Here is a 22112-nt window from a genome sequence, read left to right as displayed (position 1 = left end):
AAGTTTTAAACTCTCATCAATTATAGATTACCTTTTATTTTCACAAAAGCCCTTTAAATAGAAGATTTCTTAAAACTTAATAAAACTCTAGGATGAGGAATTCCTATTCTATAAAACTATCCACTACCCACCCGCCTAACCCTGAAACTATGTTATTCTAGGGCCCAGTTAAACACTTTTCTTGAGACTTAATCAGACCAACAGTCTTTTTTATAGGCTGCAATGCGCCAAGAGCAACTCCTACCAGGTAAGTTCCCAGCAATGTACCGGCAGGGAGTATTCACTACAAAGAGAATAAATCAATTTAGAAGATTTTCAAAACTTAGTTAGACCACAATCATCTTAAAACTTCTGAAAACCATCCTACTCTTCCATTCACATGAGGTTAACTGTTTGGAACGTTTAATGCATTTTTCCAAGGTCAAAATGGTACATCTATTTCTCTGCAATCTTGAACAAAGAATACACAGGGCTAAAAATGTTCCGATGAACCTGTTACACCTCGCACTCATTTTCCTTTTTTAAATCTTTTAAACCCAGAAGAAAGACAAGGCTGCATATACTTCTGGTCATTTTTTAGAAAGATAATTCAAGATACACATTTTAAGACAACTATACTAAAAGGACCCTAGAAGCTAGCGCTATATATTCCTGTCTTGGGCAAAAAGTTGTAGAGGCCTAGTTGCGGGTATGCTGAGCTACGGACACTGTAGGGTTCAGCCAACTGGGACTAGGGAGCAGCAGATGAGGGATGGTTAAGAAGAGCAGCCATCAGGATTCTAGCTCCGCTTGTACCTTACCCTTCACCACTCATTCTGCCAAAGCAGACTTGTTCTGGGCCAGCTGAGAAAGGGATAATGGAAAGTGGAGTGGCCCTATCTCCTATGAAAGAGAATAGAAGAATTCCTAATGTCTCAAGAGAGTACAACTTGACATTCAACTTGGTGATGAATTATATATTCTAAATATTCATGTTATATATAAAACTGCCTAACTGCTTTAGGACATTCTTTGTAGCCATGAATTCCACTTCCTATGGTCTATCTACTGTCACAGTGTAGTTCTTTAGTAAGTCAAAAAAAATTCATTTATATTAAAACTTAGAGGCAATATTTATAAAACATTTAAATCTGAATTTCAATAAATTAGAATATTTATAATACTTACTGCTTCAGCTTCTGCTCGCGTCTTGAATGTAATTACTGCATGAAGTGAAGAGTCATCAATCTGACAATCTTCAATTTCACCATATTGCTTTAAATTAAAAAAAAGTATTTCCTCCAAATAAATATTTTGAAACATCCAAAATCCTAATGGTTTTTAAAATATTAAAATACCAATAAATATAACCCAGAATGCATAACAATTCAGGGTGATTAGCAGAAAGAAATTATGAATAATTCATTTTAGTACGTAATATTGTATGATAAAGGGTGTTCCTATTTTCCAATATTATTTACAATTCTATACTTCCTAGAACCAGGGTAACTTACACTTGATTGAACTATTCTTTAAATAGGGAAACAATGGTGAAAGATTGAGCTTCCTTATTGCCATTCCTTCTATACTCATTATTCCAATTCCAGAGTATGTTAAGTTCTTTCTAAAGCAGAATATTTAATCCTCAGAATATTCTGTGAGTTTTCTTTTATCACTCCCAATTTAAAGATGGGGGGGGGGAGGTTCAGAGAATTTAAGTAATTTTTCCAAAGTAACTTAGTTAACTACCAGGATGAGAGTCCAGTTTTCCATTCAAAAGTTTTCGATTCAAAACTTGAACTGACTCTGCTTTTACTCTTACTTTACCCTCCTCTAGACCACACTCTTTTAGGACATTTAAAAGCTAAACATATTAAATTATGCTGGTTTTGGGTGTGCTAGATTTTATTTTTCCCTGTGTAGGAAGATTTTTCTGCAAACAGCAGAAAATAGCACCTTTATCACATAAAACTTTAGTCCTTTATATATCATTACTAATACCTCCTTCTTTCTTACCCCCAAATAAAATTATAACCACAATCTCATTAAATATACACACTCCACACAGAAAAATTCTGTAGGGCATAGTAAAGAAAACGACTGCAGAATCAGATCCCAGCTCTGTTAGTACTAGCTGTGTAAACTTGAACAAGTTACTTAATCTCTTCATGCTTCATTTTCCCGATCTCTAAAATAAGCATAATAAAGGTACCTACCTCATAGAGTTGTCAAAATAACTCATAATATGGTGAGTTATATAAAGCATTCAGAAAAATACCTGCCACAAAATAAGTGCTCTGTAAGTTTGAGCTGTAATGTTTATTACTGCTACCGGTTCCAATGGATAAATTAAAGAAAGCATTTTGTTAATCACAATTTGTAACCGTCAATGGTCCTTTAGTAATGTAGATTTTTTTTCTGATACCTGTCATATGTTCAAATCACAGGTTGAGATAGAGAAGCTATCTTATTTAAAGACTGACAATTTTTTAAATGTGCATCACCACTACTAACTTTGAGAAGAGTTCGAATCTCCAAATACATCCAAGAATATACATTTAGAGGCTCTGAATGTTTCTAAAACCAAAACCATTTTAGTCTCATCAAAACACATTCCTAAACTCACCTTGTTTGTCTGGATTATTTTAGCATATCCTTTGATAATTTCCTGATTAGCTGTATAACTATATGTAATACACCTAAGTTATCTGGATCTTCTTCCCCTTGGGAAGGTGCAGAAACAGGGCGTGTAGTAGGGAAGAATCGAGCTACAGTATTTCCAAGCTAGAAAGCTGATTCCTTATTTTCTCCCTTTGAAGCCATAAAGCATAAGACTTTCCAGACTCACCATCCTTAAATATTAATCATTTCAGTTATTTCTTAAACATACACCATTTCTTTCAATACCTCTCTATGTCCTGAAAAAGTATAGTTTCACATTTGTAACTGCAGTTAACAGTCTGGAATATAACTGTCAAACATTTAAATCTGAATATTCAAAACGTTAAATTACTTGTGTACCTATCTATAAGCTTACCTATCCCTCAAGACCCAAGCTCCAGCTTTACTACCTCTTGAAACTTTCCTCTACTGTTCTTTCACCATCATATGCCTGTGTGAAAAATACTTCTCTAAGTTACTGAACTATTTACAGTTTTTAATAAATTTAACTTGATTATAAATTATTTGTAGTTTACTTTAACTGGTTTGTGTTAAACCATTGTATGTAAAATCCTTGAGGGTAAAGAACTGGTCATTTACTTTATATCTCCAGAGCAATTACTCTAATGCTGCAGGCAAGACCGATGCTTAGTAACTAACCTTTGGGATACCACTAAAAATCATAACATTTAAGTTGAAAAGGGCTTTAGGCAGATATAATCTCCATTCTGCACATGAACCCAACAGATCCCAGGAAATCCAAGTAAAATAATGGATTAGCAGGGACTAGAATCTTATTCTCCTTCCTCACAGAAGGAAGTCCATTGCCATTAGACTGACTCCCTTTAATTATACCCTGGCACCAACTAAGGCAACGTCAAGATCGTATTCCAAAATTTTGTCTTGTGTCATTTCTAGGTTAGCTAGGTCAAGAATACAGTATTAACAAATAAAATTCGATCTTAATTTTTAAAAATCTGGATGGCCCATGTAATATGCTAAATTTTTCCTAAAAGTAAATATCAAATGAAACTAAACTATAGGACTTCCCTCTCTGAAACAATAAGGTCTAAATCATTCCTTTCATAATCTGAAGGCCTACTAAGTGTAAGAATAGTAACATTTCTTCCAGACAATGATTAAACAAAAAACCCCTGGAGCTTGTTTTTTAAGTAATTAACAAAGGATTATTATAGATTAATCAAAACCTTTGGTGAGATTAATGGGTTTAAATTATTCATTTCATTTTCATACTTTCCCCTTTAATATCCATTATCCCCAACAATGATTATCAGTATTTGTTTTGTTGGACAGTAAGAAAGTACCGCAAAATGAGGAAGAAGATCTTCTCTATCACTCTCTGTAAATGCAGAAATCTCCAATGCCCTGGGACGGTGATCCACCACAGCATGACCAGGCACACCTCGACCTCGACCTCGACCCCTGCCTCGGCCGTGAGCTGCCCCTCGACCTCTTGAATGAATTCCTCTACCACGACCAGATGAAAGAATCCCTCGTTTCGCAGCCTAGAAGAGATTAGACAAATAGGTTAAACATCACAATTACTAACATGAGCCAAGTGTTATACTCAGCCAGATGAGCCATACAATCTGATATGAGTTACACAATTTGATACATATTTACATATTCAAATAATGCCCTACAAAAGGATTTCATAATTTAAGTTAGGGTTTTAGCTTTTAAAGTGAAAGCAAATTTAGGTAGCTAATGAATTTAGAAAACAAAATAACATTAATTTAAGCAATGTTTTGAAATTAATAAATGTGCCTTTTCTACTAAGCCCCTACTCTCTAAGACATCAAACTATATCACAAAAAGACCAGCAATTCTTGAGTTCCAAATAAGGCACAGTGCTGAATGTTACTTCAAAAGTTAGTATAGGGACTTCCCTGGTGGTGCAGTGGTTAAGAAACCTCCTGCTAATGCAGGGGACACAGGTGCGAGCCCTGGTCCGGGAAGATCCTACATGCCATGGAGCAACTAAGCCCGTGCACCACGACTACAGAGCCTGCACTCTAGAGCCCACGAGCAACAACTACTGAGCCCGTGTGCCAAAACTACTGAAGCCCACATGCCTACAGCCTGTGCTCCACAACAAGAGAAGCCACCGCAATGAGAAGCCCGCGCACCGCAATGAAGAGTAGCCCCTGCTCGCTGCAACTAGAGAAAGCCCAGGCACAGCAACAAAGACCCAACGCAGCCAAAAATAAACAAATAAATAAATCTATTAAAAAAAAAGAAGTTAGCATAATGTACACATACAAGATACCTATATATATGTGTGTATTTTTTCCAGTTATGACTTTCGAATACAGTGTTTCCATTCGTTTGCCTGTTGACTTCAGTATGTACAGTTATTTCAAATTCATCATTTTGATCATGTACACTAACACCATCATACAACCAATGTAGCATAGTAACTTATATTCCACTTTATCACTCTATATGAATAGCACACCATTCCTTCATTCCACAAATATTTAATGAGCACTTCCTATGGTCTAGTCCTTACCCTCATGAAGCTCAAATCCTAGAAGAGTAGAGACATTAAGCAATCAAGTTATTTGATTATATTAATGAGAAGTGACTCAAAAAATGAGGAAATGCTCTACTTAAAGATTTGAATAGAATATTAAAGATCTGCAATGAATAAACTACTAGAATAAAAGTTCCATGAGGAATTTTTTTCCTTGTTTTATTCTCTACTTTATCCCCAGCACCTACAATAGCAGCTAGCAGATTGCAGAAACTTAATATTTGTTCAATGAATCAAAGAAGGTACAAAGAACAAGCAAGGCAAGAGTGAGGGGTGGGGGTTAGAGCATGAACAAAGGAACCAAGGCTGAAAGGAACATGGTACTTCTAAGAAGGAATAAAATCCAGTACAGCTGGACCACACGGGATGAAGAGATGAGGCTAGAGAGACAGGCAGAGCCAGATCATGAACAACTTTAAGGACCACGTTAAAGATTTTGATTTTATCCCAAGAACCGTGAAAATCAATTAAAACAACTAAAGTTCAGAAGTAGGGTGATGTAATCAAATCAGTGTTTAAAATATTATTCTGGTAAAAGGAAAAGAGAACAAGCTGGGAAACCAGTCAGGCTACTACAATAGCGCCAACAACTGAAGATAGAAGCTTAGTCTACAATGGTGGCCACGGAGATAGAGAGAAGTAAAATAAACACATTTACGATATACTGAGGGGGCTTCCCTGGTGGCGCAGTGGTTAAGAATCCGCCTGCCAATGCAGGGGACATGGGTTCAAGCCCTGGTCTGGGAAGAACCCACATGCCGCGGAGCAACTAAGCCCATGCGCCACAACTACTGAGCCTGCACTCTAGAGCCTGTGAGCCACAACTACTCAGCCTACGAGCCACAACTACTGAAGCCTGCGTGCCTAGAGCCCGTGCTCTGCAACAAGAGAAGCCACTGAAATGAGAAGCCCGCATACCGCAATAAAGAGTAGCCCCTGCTCGCCGCAACTAGAGAAAGCCCGCGCGCAGCACCGAAGACCCAGTGCAGCCAAAAATTAATTAATTAATTAATTAACTAAGGAAAAAAAAGATACACTGGGGAGTAATATGTATAAAACTTGGTAATTAAATGTGTATGAATACTGAAGGAAAGGGAGAAATCAATGATGACTCCCAGATTTCTGGTTTGGGTAATTGTGTAGATGAGTTTAGGGACAAAATAAGCACAATTTTGAACATGTTGAGCCTGAGGATGTGAGACATCCAAGTGGAAATGTCAAGCAGGCACCACTGCCAAAATCTCTGCAAGTATAAATATTTTAGTTTATTCATCTCAAGACAGTTAATTTTAACATTAGCTAAAGTAATCATCTAAAATCCAAATAATAAACTTCAAAGGTCAAGGATTAATGTCAACAACAGCACAGCATATACAAAAGTATACTCTTAGGAACTTCAAAATGCTCCTTAAAAAAGGGGTCCCTGGACAAGTAAGTTTGAGCAATACTGAGTATTTAAACATTTGTCTTTGGAGATTCACAAATTACAAGCCTCTCGAAAACCATATACAAAACACATGTTTATATATACACTACCAAATGTGAAATAGATAGCTAGTGGGAAGCAGCTGCATAGCACAGGGAGATCAGCTCGGTGCTTTGTGTCCACCTAGAGGGGTGGGATAGGGAGGGTGGGAGGGAGACACAAGAGGGAGGAGATATGGGAATGTATGTATATGTATAGCTGATTCACTTTGTTATACAGCAGAAACTAACACACCACTGTAAAGCAATTATACTCCAATAAAGATGTTAAAAAAATTAAAAAATAGAAAATAGAATGTGGAAAAAAAAAAACAAACCCATGTTTACTATAACCTCTTCCAAACTTATTTGGCCTCAAAAGCTTTTTTCACTAATACCTATTAACAAAATATGGAATTGGTGTGGAGAATCAACACACTCTGGCAAACACTGCATTACTGCATATACTAATATAAATTGCAAACTAAAGTTTGGCCATCATAAAAGAAAAACAGAAGATGTCATTCAGTGTTTAGCTATATCATGATAAAGAATGAAAACATGGACTAATAATATAAAGGATATTAGTAATGCTATTATTTATTTGCTAAAATTATGGGCCAAAATTTTTAAAATGATAATGTATTTTTTTAAAGTTGCATCAACACAGGCATGAAATCTCCAGAATGGTGAAAACACAATTTCTATATTAACATAAAAGGAACCTATCTTTTCCAAAACTTGTTTTCTTAGGCAGGACACACAGACAACCATATCAGTTTTCCAGAGAATGCAAAATATATGCAGGTTTAATACACCATCCTATGGCTTCCTATGACAGACAAGACAGAGCCTTAAGACAAGAACAATGGCTGCTAAATGTTAAAGTCTTTAATAGCTGGATACCAGTACTCAATACAGATTTCTACTATGTTGGAAAAAGAAAATCAAGTTGCTAACAAATATGGAAAAAAAGCATTATTTTCAGATTAAGCAAAAGGAATAAGCTAAAATACAAAAATTTATATTGTGGCAACGATAAATACAGACAAGTACCAACTACACTAATGACATAAATGTCCCTGTACTTCAAAATGTAATTCTGATTCTAAAACATCTTTTTGCTAAATGTTAAAAATTCTCACGTATAGAGATCAATTTTACTAGATTTTTCTTATATAAATAATCATATAACTAAATTATAAGAAGTTAGTTTTTTTCTCTTTAACATCCACAGCACCATCTATAGGCAAAACTTAAGTAAGCATGTTCTTCAATATAATTCTACCACTAAAAGTCTGATCCTTACAGGAACTCAACATAACATGCCTATATGTGCACGGAATATCTCCCTAAGTATATCTGAAAAGCCTTTAATAGATTTTGGTCCTAGGAAGAAAAACAAACCGAAAATAGAAAAGGAACAAAATTCACTAGAAGTAGAGGGCCTTGTGTATAAAAGTAGAATGGCTATCATCCCTCATTAAATACTAAGAGATTTTCTATTGGTTCTGAAAGATTTGCCAACCTCTTCCCTCTTTTCTACATCAACTCCCAATATGTTTACCAGAGACTGCCAACAACTGTTGACCAGAATGAGAGGAATATATTTTCAAATAAACCATCAAGACTACAACTACTCCTCTTTAGCGTACTGTGTGGCTATCATGAAACATACCTCCAGCTGTAATTCGGTATACTTTCTCCTAAGTTCAGTGACTTCTTCTCCAGCTTGCATCTTCTTATATAAATCCAGTTCTGTGTCAAGTAATTCTTTCTGCATCTAGAAAATAGTAATAAATATTTTAGGTGATGACAATTAATATCCTGCATTTATACAAAACTTTTTTTAAATAAATTAATTAATTAATTTTTTTATGGCTGTGTTGGGTGGGTCTTCGTTTCTGTGCGAGGGCTTTCTCCAGTTGCGGCGAGCGGGGGCCACTCTTCATCGCGATGCGCGGGCCTCTCACTGTCGCGGCCTCTCCCGTTGCGGAGCACAGGCTCCAGACGCGCAGGCTCAGTAGTTGTGGCACACGGGCTTAGTTGCTCCGCGGCATGTGGGATCTTCCCAGACCAGGGCTCGAACCCGTGTCCCCTGCATTGGCAGGCAGATTCTCAACCATTGCGCCACCAGGGAAGCCCTATACAAAACTTTTTACAAAGAATTTTTTACACATTCCCATTTAATCCGTACATTTCTTTTCTATCTCCAGTCCTACCATCCTAGTTCAAGCCACCAGTCACCTCTGGTCTACACTACTGCAACAGCTTCCTAACTTGTTCCTACGTCCACTGATTTCCCTGTAATTCATTTTCCATACAGAAGCCAGAGTGAGATTTCTATGGACTGATATGGAGTAATTTTCAGGAAATAACTGAAAAGAAAAACAAAACACCAAGGTGTTAATAAGGAATATACAGTATGCTTTTACGTAGGAAAGAATACATACACACACACCAAGAGGGAGGGAAGAGTGGGGAACTGAGTGTCAGGGCTCAAAGGGGAATGGTTGTTTATATAAACCTTTTTATATAGTATAACTTTTGAATCATGTTAATGTTTTACTTATTCAAAAAATAAAATTAAATCAGCAAGAATGACAGGGAGGGGGATCCAAAACTGAATACAGACAGAAATAAACCTAACTTTATCAAATTAATAACATAACCACACGAACGGAAAAACACATGATCCTACACCACATGTTTGACTCGACACTCTTAGTGGAGTATATTATGAGGTTGTAAAGAATGCAAACAAATTCTTAATTTTATATTTAGTTAGTTGTTGGAAGTGGTATTGTTTTAGCAATTCTGGAACTATTTGAATGGATTACAGGACTGTGCAAACGTACACTGTATTGATGTTAGTGGGAATCAAGTTGTCATCATGGGAACACGGAGATACGGCATAAGAGAAAGAAAAGAAGAACCCTGTCGTATTAGATTAGAATGAGAAATATCAATATAAACTCATGATTTTATATATATATACACACACATATATACATACACACACACACCAAATACACACATACACACACACTAAGTATAAGTATTGTATAACTCCATGGGGTTTTTTTTAAATCACTTATTGTCATCCGAAATTAACTTGCTCACTTTTTTGTATCTAATCAGTTAATCTACCTGAATTTTCTCCCTTTCAATCATTCATTCTGGAGACTTCACTGGTGGTGCAGTGGTTAAAGAATCTGCCTGCCAAAGCAGGGGACATGGGTTCGAGCCCTGGTCCGGGAAGATCCCACATGCCGCATAGCAACGAAGCCCATGTGCCACAACTACTGAGCCTGCGCTCCAGAGCCCATGAGCCACAACTACTGAGCCCGCGTGCCACAACTACTGAAGCCTGCGCGCCTAGAGCCCATGCTCTGCAACAAGAGAAGCCACTGCAACGAGAAGCCCGTGCACCATAACGAAGAGTATCTCCCGCTCGCCGCAACTAGAGAAAGCCCATGCGCAGCAATGAAGACCCAGTGCAGCCAAAAAATAAAAATAAATAAATAAATTTATTAAAAGAAAAAAGCAATCATTCTGTACAGTGACATCAGATTGTTACTTCTCTGTTCATTAATATTTTATACCACCAATTACTTACAAAATAAAGCTCAAACTCCTCAGTCAAGCATTCCAGTACCTATATCGTTTTGTCCTCTAGCTACCTTTTCAAGATTATCCATAACTATTTGTCTAATTACTGACTTTCTAACTACAATTGACTTTCTAACTACAATGTGCAGGGTTCAAAAGATGAGTAGAGTTTGCTTGTTTGTGTTTATTTACTTATTAATTACTAGAAAAGGAGAAGAATGGTAGTATATAATGATCAAATTTTAAACAAAGAGTATTAAGCTAAAGGAAAACTGAATCTTAAATAATGTAGTGTTTTAATGTTTTTTTTAACAAGTAGAAATATGAATAACAACACAAATTGAAATACCTGAGTCTTGGTTTTTATACTTTTTGGAAGACAGCGTCCCGGAGAAGCAGCTTTGACCTCATCTTTCAACTTGGTAATATTTTTTGTCAAAACCTCTAAAGTTTTCATTATTTCTGCTTTATCTTCAGACTTCATTGCTTTGTTTTTCTCCAGTTTTGAAATTAACATCTGGCAAATTTTTTAAAACAAATATATAAGACACATTCCTACTATTATTTAAAAAGCAAACAGGGCAAAGTAAATATAAAAATAAATCACTGCTACTTTTAGTTTATGTATTCATGACAAGGCTTACAATCACTGAGATAGCAGAATAGCAGATTGGTGATGCTAACTATCTCAATTCAAGTCTTAATCTTGGTTTACGCTGTGAAGAACTATATTACTATTTAAGTCTCTTAGAACATAAGTTCAAAGCATACAACCACAAGAAATTTAATTCAATCCCTGAAAAGCTGTCATTTTGAAATAGCAACAATCTTACTTTCTAATCCACTTGCTGATATTACTAATTCTAAGTATTCCCACTCCAAACATAGTCCGCAACCCAGAAAGAATCAGAGGAAAAGTTTTACGGTTTCCCTTCATATAAGATATTAGAAAAATGGCATATTTAGTTACCTACTTTCTTTGTCAGAGGGAACAGTAACTGGCTAGGCTAAGAACAATATGCCCAACATAGATAGGAAGTAAGAAGATAAACATGGTAATATGGAGAAGACATCACAAAGTATTATAGGTTCTCTGAGTCAAGATGGTTTCAGTTTTGGGTGTAAAGCATTGTGATGTCTCTTTATCAAGTACATACAAATTTAAATTAGAAAAGACATACATTTTAAACCAAAAGGTAAAAAGTTTGTGTATTTTCAATATTTTCAAGTGTCATAACTTTTATTACCAGACATAATCAAGAATTGACACTAATTAAATGTCATAACTAGAGCAACACTGTACAAAAGAAATACTGCAAGCCACATAATTTTGAATTTTCTAGCAGCCACCTTACAAAGACAAAAGAGATACATTAAAGTTAATTAAATACATATTCTATTTAATGCATTTTATCAAAAGTAACATTTCAACAAAAATTACTGGGATGTTTTACCATTTTTCTTCATACTACGTGTTTGAAATCTGGTATGTATTTTAACACTTACAGCACATCTCAATTTGGACTAGGCACATTTCAAGTACCTGATAGTCAGATGTGGCTCTTAGCTGCTGTACCAGACAACATAGGACTAGAGGATCCCAAGCCAATTAAAGAAAGGTACATATGTCAACAATGAGAAAAAGGTTCCATTTACTATCTATTGAACTACTGTGCAGCAACATACCTGGATAAATATTCCTTATTTTCATTTCAAGTTGATAGTCATAGCTCAGTTTAAACTAATCCATTTCCCAGTCCACTGTGTAATGTATATTACACAATGTAATACACTTCATCCCCAACATTTTATCAATTAATATATACATTATTATTGATAAATATTTCAGTTTTACCATTATCAATTACAGTAAATATGTTTCTCAGGACTATCTATAGAGTGTAAGATTAAATTCACTAAAAATTATGATACTTATAAATATATTTTGCCAAATCTAACTTTAATATTTTACCTTCTGTGTTTCAATGTGCTTTTCTAAAATTTCTTGTTTTCTTTTCCTTACATCCTGCTGAAGTTTCAGTGCCTCCTAGAGAAGGGATCAAAAACATTATTAGAATATTTACCATTTACCTTTCCGATAAATGGAATTACCCAAGAAGACAGAACTGGTTGTAACTGAAGAAGCTTGGCAACAAAAATGAAATGCCAAGTTTTCCTATGTAAAGCTTAAATAAGTACACAAGTTTCAAAAATCAATCAGGAGAGCCTTTCATTCCAAGAAGAAAATTAATATTTACTAATATACTAGGGAAAATAAAAGTTCAGTGGCAGCCAACATATACCTTTCTTTTAGCTCTATTTTATGATAAGCATTGAAAAAACACATACATGCAGAAAAGCTTCCCGACCTGCAAATTCTGTACACTACTATACTTACCTGTTTTTTTTTCTGTGCTTCATTATTATCAACTGCAGAGGTGGAAACAAGTAAGGTTTTTTGTGCAGCCTTCAAAGCAGCTGGATTATACACCGTTTTTGTTAGGCCAGTAGATGTAGACAACACCTACCAATACAAATTCAATTTCTCAAAAACTGTATCAAGCATTCATGATTTCCTGAGTACTATTTCCTTCAAAACTCTAAAGCACTCCTGTCAAAATCTAGCACACTGAACTAAAAGTATTATATATTTGTAATAACTAAGTCACATTAGTGATTTGAAAGAAAGGGTATGAGTGAGGGATAAACTATAAAGTGAAAAAATTTTTAATTAACACCATATACCTTTAGAAGAAAAGCAAAAAGCAAACATACAAAAACTTCAAATCAGTAAAAAACACTGCCATTACTATATCACTGAGAAAATATTAGTTGTTGAATACATTACTAGTATTCCTAGTGACTAAAGCAAAAACTGTACACAAGAACACAGCACAGGAGGAAATCAGACGCTGTCTTGCAAACAATTTAAAATGATCATTTGTAATTTACATTTCTGAAATTAACCTTATTGCTTTCTCTCTCCATTCCTTTGCTAGCACTGCTCCTACTTTAAGTGACCTTATTCCCTTAAACTCAGCTCAGGTTCAGCACAACCACTCCAGACCTCCACAAAGCTCTAATCATTTATTTCTTCTACCTAGGTCCTTTGATGAAACATTATTCCTATTAAAATATTTAGTAAAAATGGCCTGATGACATATTAATTTATTTTATATCTCTCTATCTTCACTGTGAGAGCCCTGAAACAAAAAATACATGTCTTTCTCCTCTTTGTGCTTCTTCTAGTACCTAAACCTTACTACCAACTAATTATGAGACAATAGGTAAATTCAGGTACCTTCTTGGGCCTCAGTTTGCTCATTAAAAAGAAGTTCAACCTGATGGTGTCTAATGTCCTCACAAACCCAAAAATTCATTCCATGAGGGCAGGGATTTTTTTGCTTGGTTCACTGCTTTATCTTCAGTGCCTAGAACAGCACCAGGGCACACAGCAAATACTCAATAAACACTTTTGCACCAAGTTAAAATGAAATGATGGTAGATCAGAGTGGATAATCTTTTCCACACAAAGGTCAATTTAAGAAAATTAAAGTGTATAGGCTGCCTTTTTTATCCTCCGAAAGCAGAAAGTTGTAGGTTCCACAGAGTGGTTGGTTACTGGTTCTTGGAAAGGAGTTTAGAGATCCCTTCAAAGAGAGCTATGAATGTTATAAAATCTAAACATGATACCATATGTGTGAAGAGTGTAACTTCCCAGAGGAAAAAACATAGTTTCCAAAGTCTTAAAGGAGTTCATGACCTAAAAGAGGTTAGAAGAACTACATAAATAGAAGAGTATCAATGAGAAAAAGAGCCCTACTTTCTCGCTACTAAAATGTAAATAACTGGATATATCAGAGAAGTAGCAATCTGGACACTACTTTCTAATCTTTTATCATGAAATTAGATTAGGGAACATCACAAAGCTTAGGCAACTCATCACTAGTCTAAGTATCCAAGAATGTCTTAGCCTCTAAATGAAATAAAAACCTAGAATACTGTAATTACACTAGTTCCATACAGCACAACTGATGTTTAAAAATAAAGGTTCTTTACAATAGTTGATGTATATCAAACTTTGATAATTTTCTTCAATAATGAAAATACTCAAGGTATCACTAACAAGTATGAAATGGTTGCATTCAGTAAAATATAAAGTAGACACAGATTTAGTTCATAGTCTAACTTGTCACATGCTCTGTAATTCTAGAGAAAAAGTTATGCCATGCTACCTTACCACACCATACAATGTCAAACTGTATGATTATACAGGGTGAGATAATAACTTTATAAAGGGAGAAACACAAGATAATCTGCTGAAGAAAGAGACTGAGTGTTCATAAACTGTTTTCGCCATGATGGTTCCATAACAAGTTGAACAGCTGTGACCCAAAAAGGATTTCTATACTCAAATAAAGTTGGAAACAATATCATAACCCTACTTTCTAGTTTCAAAATGTACATTATCATAAGAGCTGTGGGAAAGCCAGAAGTAAAGAAACCCATATAATTTGTTTAATTCAGCATTTCTCCAATTTCAGTGAGTAGGGAACACTCCCTTTCCAAGTACTGTTATTAATACCAGATATCACACTAAGGATTGCTGTTGCAAGGTGAATAAAAGTATCTGATAACAGTAAGAAGACTCCTTTATTGCTACAAGCATCTCACTTCCTTGTTTTTTCCAGGAACTTCCTTCTGTAAAAACAGAACATCAGCTAACATATTTCATTGAGCTTAAGATATCACTGCCTAGAGACACGCTGTCATTTAATATAACCCTACTAAAGGAAAAGGGTGCCAATTATAATCATAAATACCAACAACTATAAGATGTAGCCCAATTTCAGAGGTGTGAAAATAAAATGTCTTAGAAACAGTGAACTATATGATTACAAATATTGCTCACTATCTGAATCTATTAGGTTCCAGAGTTTAGATAGTAAGAGTTTGAATAACAAGAAATATCTGTATTTTTCAAAAGATGAGGATAGAGTTGTCACAAAAGAGAAGAAAATCTGTTAAAATTGAAACCAGTGGAGGGAAGTAACGAACCCAACAGAAAAGATGATGCTACGATTCTAAGAATATAATAAAAACATAGTGGTCTTTCTAAACAACCACACCTCTATTTTCCAAAAGGGTTTCTGCATGTGCTGTATTTTTACATATTGACCTTATTTCCAGTGACCTTATTGTATTCACTTATTAATTCCAATCGTCTGTGAATTCTTTTGGATTTTCTACATATACAATCATATCATCTGTGAGTAAACATAGTTCTGTTTCTCCCTTTCCAACGTTTATGCCATTTATTTTATCTTATTTCTTTATTGTAGTGGTTAGGCCCTTATACTACTGGAAAAAGTGACGAGAGTGGACATCCTTTGCTGTTCCTGATCTCAGGGGGAAAGTATTCAATATTTCACCATTGAATATGTTAGCTGTAGGGGTTTGTTATTTTGCAAATATACTTTGTCAAAATTAAGGAAGTTTCTTTATATTCCTAGTTTGCAGAATGTTTAATGTGACTAAATAAAGAATTTTACCACATTTTTCTTTCTACTGAGATAATCACATGGGGTCCTTCTCCCTCCCTCCAACATCTATCCCATCCCTCCTCCGAACCCTTTATTTTGTTAATATGGTGAAATAAATGATTTTCAAATGTTAAATCAACCTTGCATTTCTGGAATAAACTCTACCTGGTCAGGATGTATTATCTTTCTCATATCACTGTACATTTGCTAACATTTTACTTATGATTTTTGCGTTTATGTTCATGAGATATTGGCTTGTAATTTTCATTTCTTGTAGTACACTTGTCAGGTCTGGTATCAAAGCTCTCTTCAATTCATAAGATGAGCTGAAAAGTATCACATGCTTTGTTGTTAAAATATACATCACTAATACCTCTTACTTCCCAAGATAAAAGCCAATTCTCCAATAAAATAGGTTATAATCCATTAACACCGCCTTATCTTACTTCCTATATAAAATATTACAAGCCATGAATATTACTAGTACTTGTAAAAAAAGAAAAATAGATTTTTCTCATGGATAAAAACGGAATAAAAAAAGTATCTTGTAAAAATTACCTACTGCAAAAGAAGGTTATTACAAATTAAGTCATCCAAGTATCATTTTTTAATAACAAGTGCCCAAGTTAAAATCAAATACAAAAGAAACATAGTTAGTATGCCTCAAAGCAACACTCCCAATAAGCTAGTTCTCACAGGTGTCTAAAGCAGAAGTGCTTTGCTTAAATGCAATAAAAAGACAGTATTCTGAGGAGTTATGTGTAGGAAACTTATTAATATATAATCACCATATAGTCAACTTTCATATTAAGTAAATAATCAGCCTTTCAATAAATCTCAATGTTCACTTAATGATATTCCCTTAAAGCAGCATACAGATGTGTTTTCTGTAGCAAAACTTAACTGGGAATTCTAGTGAGGACAACAGGAATTTACTTTAAAATTAAGTTTATCAAATATTTTCAGGAATTAACGATTTTATTTCTTACAAGAATACCAAGTAGCTTAAACGAGACAAAGGGATTGAAGATCTTGCAGAGAAATATTTTAACATCAAAGAAAAAAATGTTTAAGTCAGTAATCAATTTTTGCTACAACAGCTTGGTTCCCAGAAAATTCAGCATAGCAAATAATTTTATATAAATCATATCTCTCTGGAAGAAAAATAATCCTGGTAATAATCCTGACTGAGTAATCCACAGAATAATCCTGACAGAGGCCAATCCATTTTTTAAAATTAAAATTAGTCAATAACAGTTATGAAAAGAAATGATCATACCTTTCCTTAATCTTTATAAAAAAGTAGCAAAATTACACAACAAATACAAATTTTAAAAATCAAAGGGTTACTTAAATGACTGTATTTTATCGTTAAGGAAACAGAGAGAGTAAGACTTATCCAGGATCATCCAGAATGTCAGCTGCTAAATCCCAACAGCCAAATTCTCTATATGACATGCAATGTTCCTTCAAATATGCCACACAATTTCCCTTTTAAAAGTTCCATGGTACAGATGTCAGCTTATCATCATGCAAGGGGACCAGGATATATTTTTAGATTACCAAAAAAAAACCCTGCTAAGGAACAATAATATCCTGTACCGTAAGTCTGATATACCTGAAACTGATATAAGAACATTAAATATTCAACTGATTAGTCAGTTTACCTTCTTAGAATTTAGAAGAGCTTTACGGGGATAATTTGGACAGTCTAAACTTTTTTTTAAAAACTAACCAGGATGGACTTCCCTGGTGGCGCAGTGGTTAAGAATCTGCCTGCCAATGCAGGGGACACGGGTTCGATCCCTGGTCTGGGAAGATCCCACATGCCGCAGAGCAACTAAGCCCGTGCGCCGCAACTACTGAGCCTGTGCTCTAGAGCCTGCAAGTCACAACTATTGAGCTTGCATGCCACAACTACTGAAGCCTGTGCGCCTAAAGCCCGTGCTCCACAACAAGAGAAGCCACCGCAATGAGAAGCCCGTGCACCGCAATGAAAAGTAGCCCCTGCTCGCCACAACTAGAGAAAGCCCGCATGCAGCAACAAAGACCCAACGCAGCCGAAAATAAATTAAAAAAAAAAAAAAAAAAAAAAACTAACCAGGATGGTATATGCAGATGCCACCTTTATTCTTCATAAATCTCTCTAGAGTAAGCTGAGGCACTCAAACATCATTTTACTGATCACTCTACTCAAACAGTACTTATTTAACAGCTATTACAGTATCTTAATATTTAGCAGTAAAAATTAGGTTTTAAGTTTCCTCTTTCTTAGCCCTCTCACATGCAATCTTAGAATAACAAAGAATCACTAGAGGGTTTAGTGGGTGCTATTTACAGGAAGAGGATAAAATTTTACATTTGTGTACTTGTTTGCTTTAACAATGACAAAAGATATTGTTTAGATGCAAGGTTTGAGTTTTCCCCAGCCTTCGATTTAAAAAAAAATTTAAATAACATTTGATGATGGGGAACATTCTCCTACTCTTCCTAAGACTTCTCTGCATCACTGAGCTCTAAGGATTATGCAGTAAAAACCCCTATGGACTAGGGGAACAGAAATAACCAAGAATAAGCAAAAACCAAATGCTATTCTGTAAACAGGTTCACTGAAGATGACAGGAAGTTACATACTTGTAAATAACTGCTTTCCTTAGAAGATTCTTTACAATATTTACTGAGTAATTTTTTTTTAATAAATAGCCCACTACCATTAGTGATTTTTCACAAATATACTTAATGCTAACTATATTAGCAAATTTATACTATCAATTCCAAATTTGGACACCTTTCATCTAAAGCTATACAAAACACGTTAAAAAACAATAATGAGAACAAGTAGCAAAACACGCTAGAAAAGTTTTGTAAAAGCTATAATTAGCACACTTCAATTTCAGAATCCAAATCTTGACATAAACAGATCCTAAACATAATCAGGGTTGTAGACCTCACCAGAATTGCTCAGCACTATACTAAGTGTAACAGCCCTTATATTGTTATTTTATTCCTTAGTTACTTATTATCAAGGAGGATAAAAATAATCAAAGTAAATGTTTAGATGCTGCTAAATTTAGTGGCATAGACTAAGCCACACAAATTTGGGGGGGGCATATATGGAAAAATCTGGAGGTTTCATAGTAGAGGTTAGAGAGATTTTCAATCTTTAAAAGAATGACTAGAAATCTGTTAGGCAGAAGGAAATCACTCCAGAAAAACCACCATCAAAAAAAAGAAAAAAGAGGCAGGAAATAGCAAGAGACAACGAACAGAAAAGGGCTCATTAGGGTAGAAAGAAATAACTAAAGCAGAGGTAACAGAACCACAATAATTGAGGTATGATGAGTTATGAACCAAGCAAATTTCGCTGAGGAAATGAAAGTTTCCGTACGAAGTTAACATTAAAATAAGTCTGAGAGTAGAATGGTGGCAGTGTAAACTAGAGGAGGGCGATGCCAGCCCAGAGGCCAGGGAACTGCAGGAGACAACTGGACTACAAACACAAGTGAATGACTCTAAGGCTTCCAGACTGCACAACAAGGAAAATGGTGGCATCACTTCCAGAGGTGGGTGGCTAGGAGGAGAAATTAACTTAAAGGGGAAATAATGAATCATTTTAGGCATTTTATGCCTAAAGTAATGCTGAGGTGCCCAAGAAGAAAATGTGATATACAAAATGAGATTCATACTCAAATTTCTAGAATTGACAAAGTTTAACACAGTAAATAAGGAAAATAATATACTGAAGAACCAGTGAAGAGAGCAGGTCAGCTATTTCATGGGATGCTCTAATTATCTATAATGTCAATTTCCCACGTAATCTTCATAATGGAAGGAGCCATGGACTAGAAAGAAATCAAAGACCCAGATTCCAGTCCTAGCTCAGTAACTCACAGTGTATAGGTCAACCATAAAACTATTTGGGGGTTACCTTCCTTAAGGTGAGGATAAAGAAATGAGAAAGATTATCTAATTCTAATATTCTGTGATTCGACATACCTCAAAAAAGACTAAAGATCAGGGCCATTCACTCATACCTAAACAGAAAAAAATAACACATCTACACAGAACTATAAGACAGGTCCAAAAATGTTCTCAATTTAATCAGCATTTGCTCCCCTCATTTAAAAAAAGAAATGACTAACTATATTGTCAGGCTATACACAATAGCTGTTTGTAATAAATAAAAAACTTATTTACATCATTCTTTCTAATTTACAAAATACTCTTTAAATAACTGATTTTATTTAATCATCATTAAAACCCCATAAGACAAATATTACCATCACCATTTTATTGATGAGGAAAAGGGTTCAGAAAGGTTAAGAGCACTGCCCAAAGTCATGCAGTTAGTAAGTGAAGAGCCAGAGCTCAAACTCAGGTAAAATTCCTAATTCATGGCCCTCTCTATAAGGTTGTCAGAGTTTTCAAATTAAAATGTATGATATCTCTAAAGAAAAAATAGTAAATAAAAACTAAAAACAAAAAGAATGGAGCATAAGGAAATACAGTGAGCAGCAAGTATTAAAATGCTGATGCAAAAAGTAAAAAGAGGTAGGCAAATATTTTTCTTTTTCAGCAAATGGAAAGCAAAAAGGTAGGAATAAAAGATACAATTAAGAAGCAAGAGTTTGGAACTATGAAAAAAATTTAAAAATTAAGGTGCCACCTGAAAACATTTATGAAGCCAAGACACACACATCATGCTATTCTTCTTACCTTTTCAGTTGCTGAAACAGATGGCTTTGATACAAAACCCAACCTGTCCTTCACAGATAACTTAGTTACATTCTAAAAAAATTAAAATGGACATATTCAGTGTTTCCCCAAACATATATAAGTCTGTAGGGATTTTGAACATTCTGATTCTACTAACATATATTGACTCTGTAAGTATACTGATGTTAATAACAAAACCTTGGGCCTTCTGCAAAGACAGAAACAGAAAGAGAATGTTTGGAAAAATACACAGTATACAGTATTACTCAATCATGGAAAATTATGATGTAAAATAAGAGGTTTGAACCAGGTGGTTGCTAAAGTCCCCTCCAGTGATACAGAACCATACATTCTTAGAATCCTATGTTGACAAGTAGAAAGTTTGTACATTCTAAATATTAGATTTGAGTAGTTAAAATACGTGCCTGCTTTGTGAGCTTAAAACAAACGCCATTCTTTCCTAAAGTATGTTTGTTTTATAGCCAAATACACTGTATTTGGTGATGATTTGGGATAGCAGGATTGGAGGGGTTTTTTTTAGTACCTAATAATTTACTAATTTACATTCTGCATGTTTTTGTAAAATCTCAATATCTTACTCTTCAGTAATTATCTACAAAGACTATTTTAACAAGGTGGCATCCATTGGCTAAGTAGGATACTACATCCTATTTCACACAGCAAATACTGAAACCTAAGAGACTGAGGGTGCAGAAACAAGAAAGTGCCACTCAAGTGTGGAAGGGAGGGAAGGGAATGGCATATGGAGAAGAGAATTTGAGAGTCAGGAATAAGTGATGCAAAGTTCTGAGAGAGCTGCATAAGTAACTTCAAGGTTTAAGCCTTCCCTTCCCAAAAGCTTTCAGTTCAGTCTACTGCATAATTATCTCTGGAACAGCATTCTAGTTAAGTAAAAGATGATGGGAAAAGTAAGATTTAATGTACTAAAACTTTACATTTTAGACAGTTTTGCTGGAAAATGTCTCCTCTACAAAGTGAAAAAGTATTTATTCTCATAAATAAGTATTAGCTACAGAAAAGAATTTAAGATTCAAATACTATAGGAAAAGTAGACTGTGAAAACGTTATGGTAATGGTAAAAAAAAAATTTTACAAGTGGTGTTCAAATATGAATAGACCATCATATTTCTGTATAAAACGTATATATAATACACTGTATATATATATATACACATACACACACACACACACACACACACACACACAATTAATTATAATTCAAATCACCAAGGGAAACTAATTGACTGAGAACCTATTACATGACAGGCACAGTAAGACTTTTCATTTACCTGAGGAAGTTCTGAACTGGCACTCTGGGCTTCTGCTGGTTCAATAGTACTTGAAGGTACCGGACCCAACCGCTCTTTGACTGACTGCTTCACAACAGGCAAAATGGGCTGCTGGACTAAAGGCTGCATTACCTCAGAACAAGAAAAACATGTTAAACAAGTTGATTAGTTCATGAGCATGGAAGGTAACCTTTGTTATTTTGTTACTAAGTTGCCCATGCAGAGAAAGTTTTAGAAGTGCAGCTTATAATCAAAACCTAACCACCTCCC

At 34.9% G+C, this 22112-nt stretch overlaps 1 protein-coding gene across 22 annotated transcripts in view; it reads right to left on the bottom strand.

Annotated features, from left to right (window-relative positions):
* RBM26 (RNA binding motif protein 26) overlaps window positions 1-22112 on the bottom strand; it is an 84843-nt gene that overhangs the window by 17028 nt on the left and 45703 nt on the right. For 13 of the 22 annotated variants that reach the window (XM_057533044.1, XM_057533041.1, XM_057533045.1 and 10 more), the window contains exons 13-20: window positions 21843-21974; window positions 20533-20604; window positions 12672-12797; window positions 12246-12320; window positions 10623-10790; window positions 8340-8444; window positions 3966-4166; window positions 1168-1254 (exon numbers count right to left, since the gene is read on the bottom strand). In XM_057533044.1, the coding sequence (XP_057389027.1) occupies window positions 1168-1254; window positions 3966-4166; window positions 8340-8444; window positions 10623-10790; window positions 12246-12320; window positions 12672-12797; window positions 20533-20604; window positions 21843-21974 (966 nt within the window). The remainder of the gene's footprint in view (window positions 1-1167; window positions 1255-3965; window positions 4167-8339; window positions 8445-10622; window positions 10791-12245; window positions 12321-12671; window positions 12798-20532; window positions 20605-21842; window positions 21975-22112) is intronic. The other 9 variants (XM_057533060.1, XM_057533062.1, XM_057533058.1 and 6 more) reach the window with 3 other exon arrangements.

Source organism: Balaenoptera acutorostrata, chromosome 18 (assembly GCF_949987535.1).
Source record: "Balaenoptera acutorostrata chromosome 18, mBalAcu1.1, whole genome shotgun sequence".
Taxonomy (NCBI): Eukaryota; Metazoa; Chordata; class Mammalia; order Artiodactyla; family Balaenopteridae; genus Balaenoptera; species Balaenoptera acutorostrata.
This window is presented reverse-complemented; position numbering and strand designations above follow the sequence as displayed.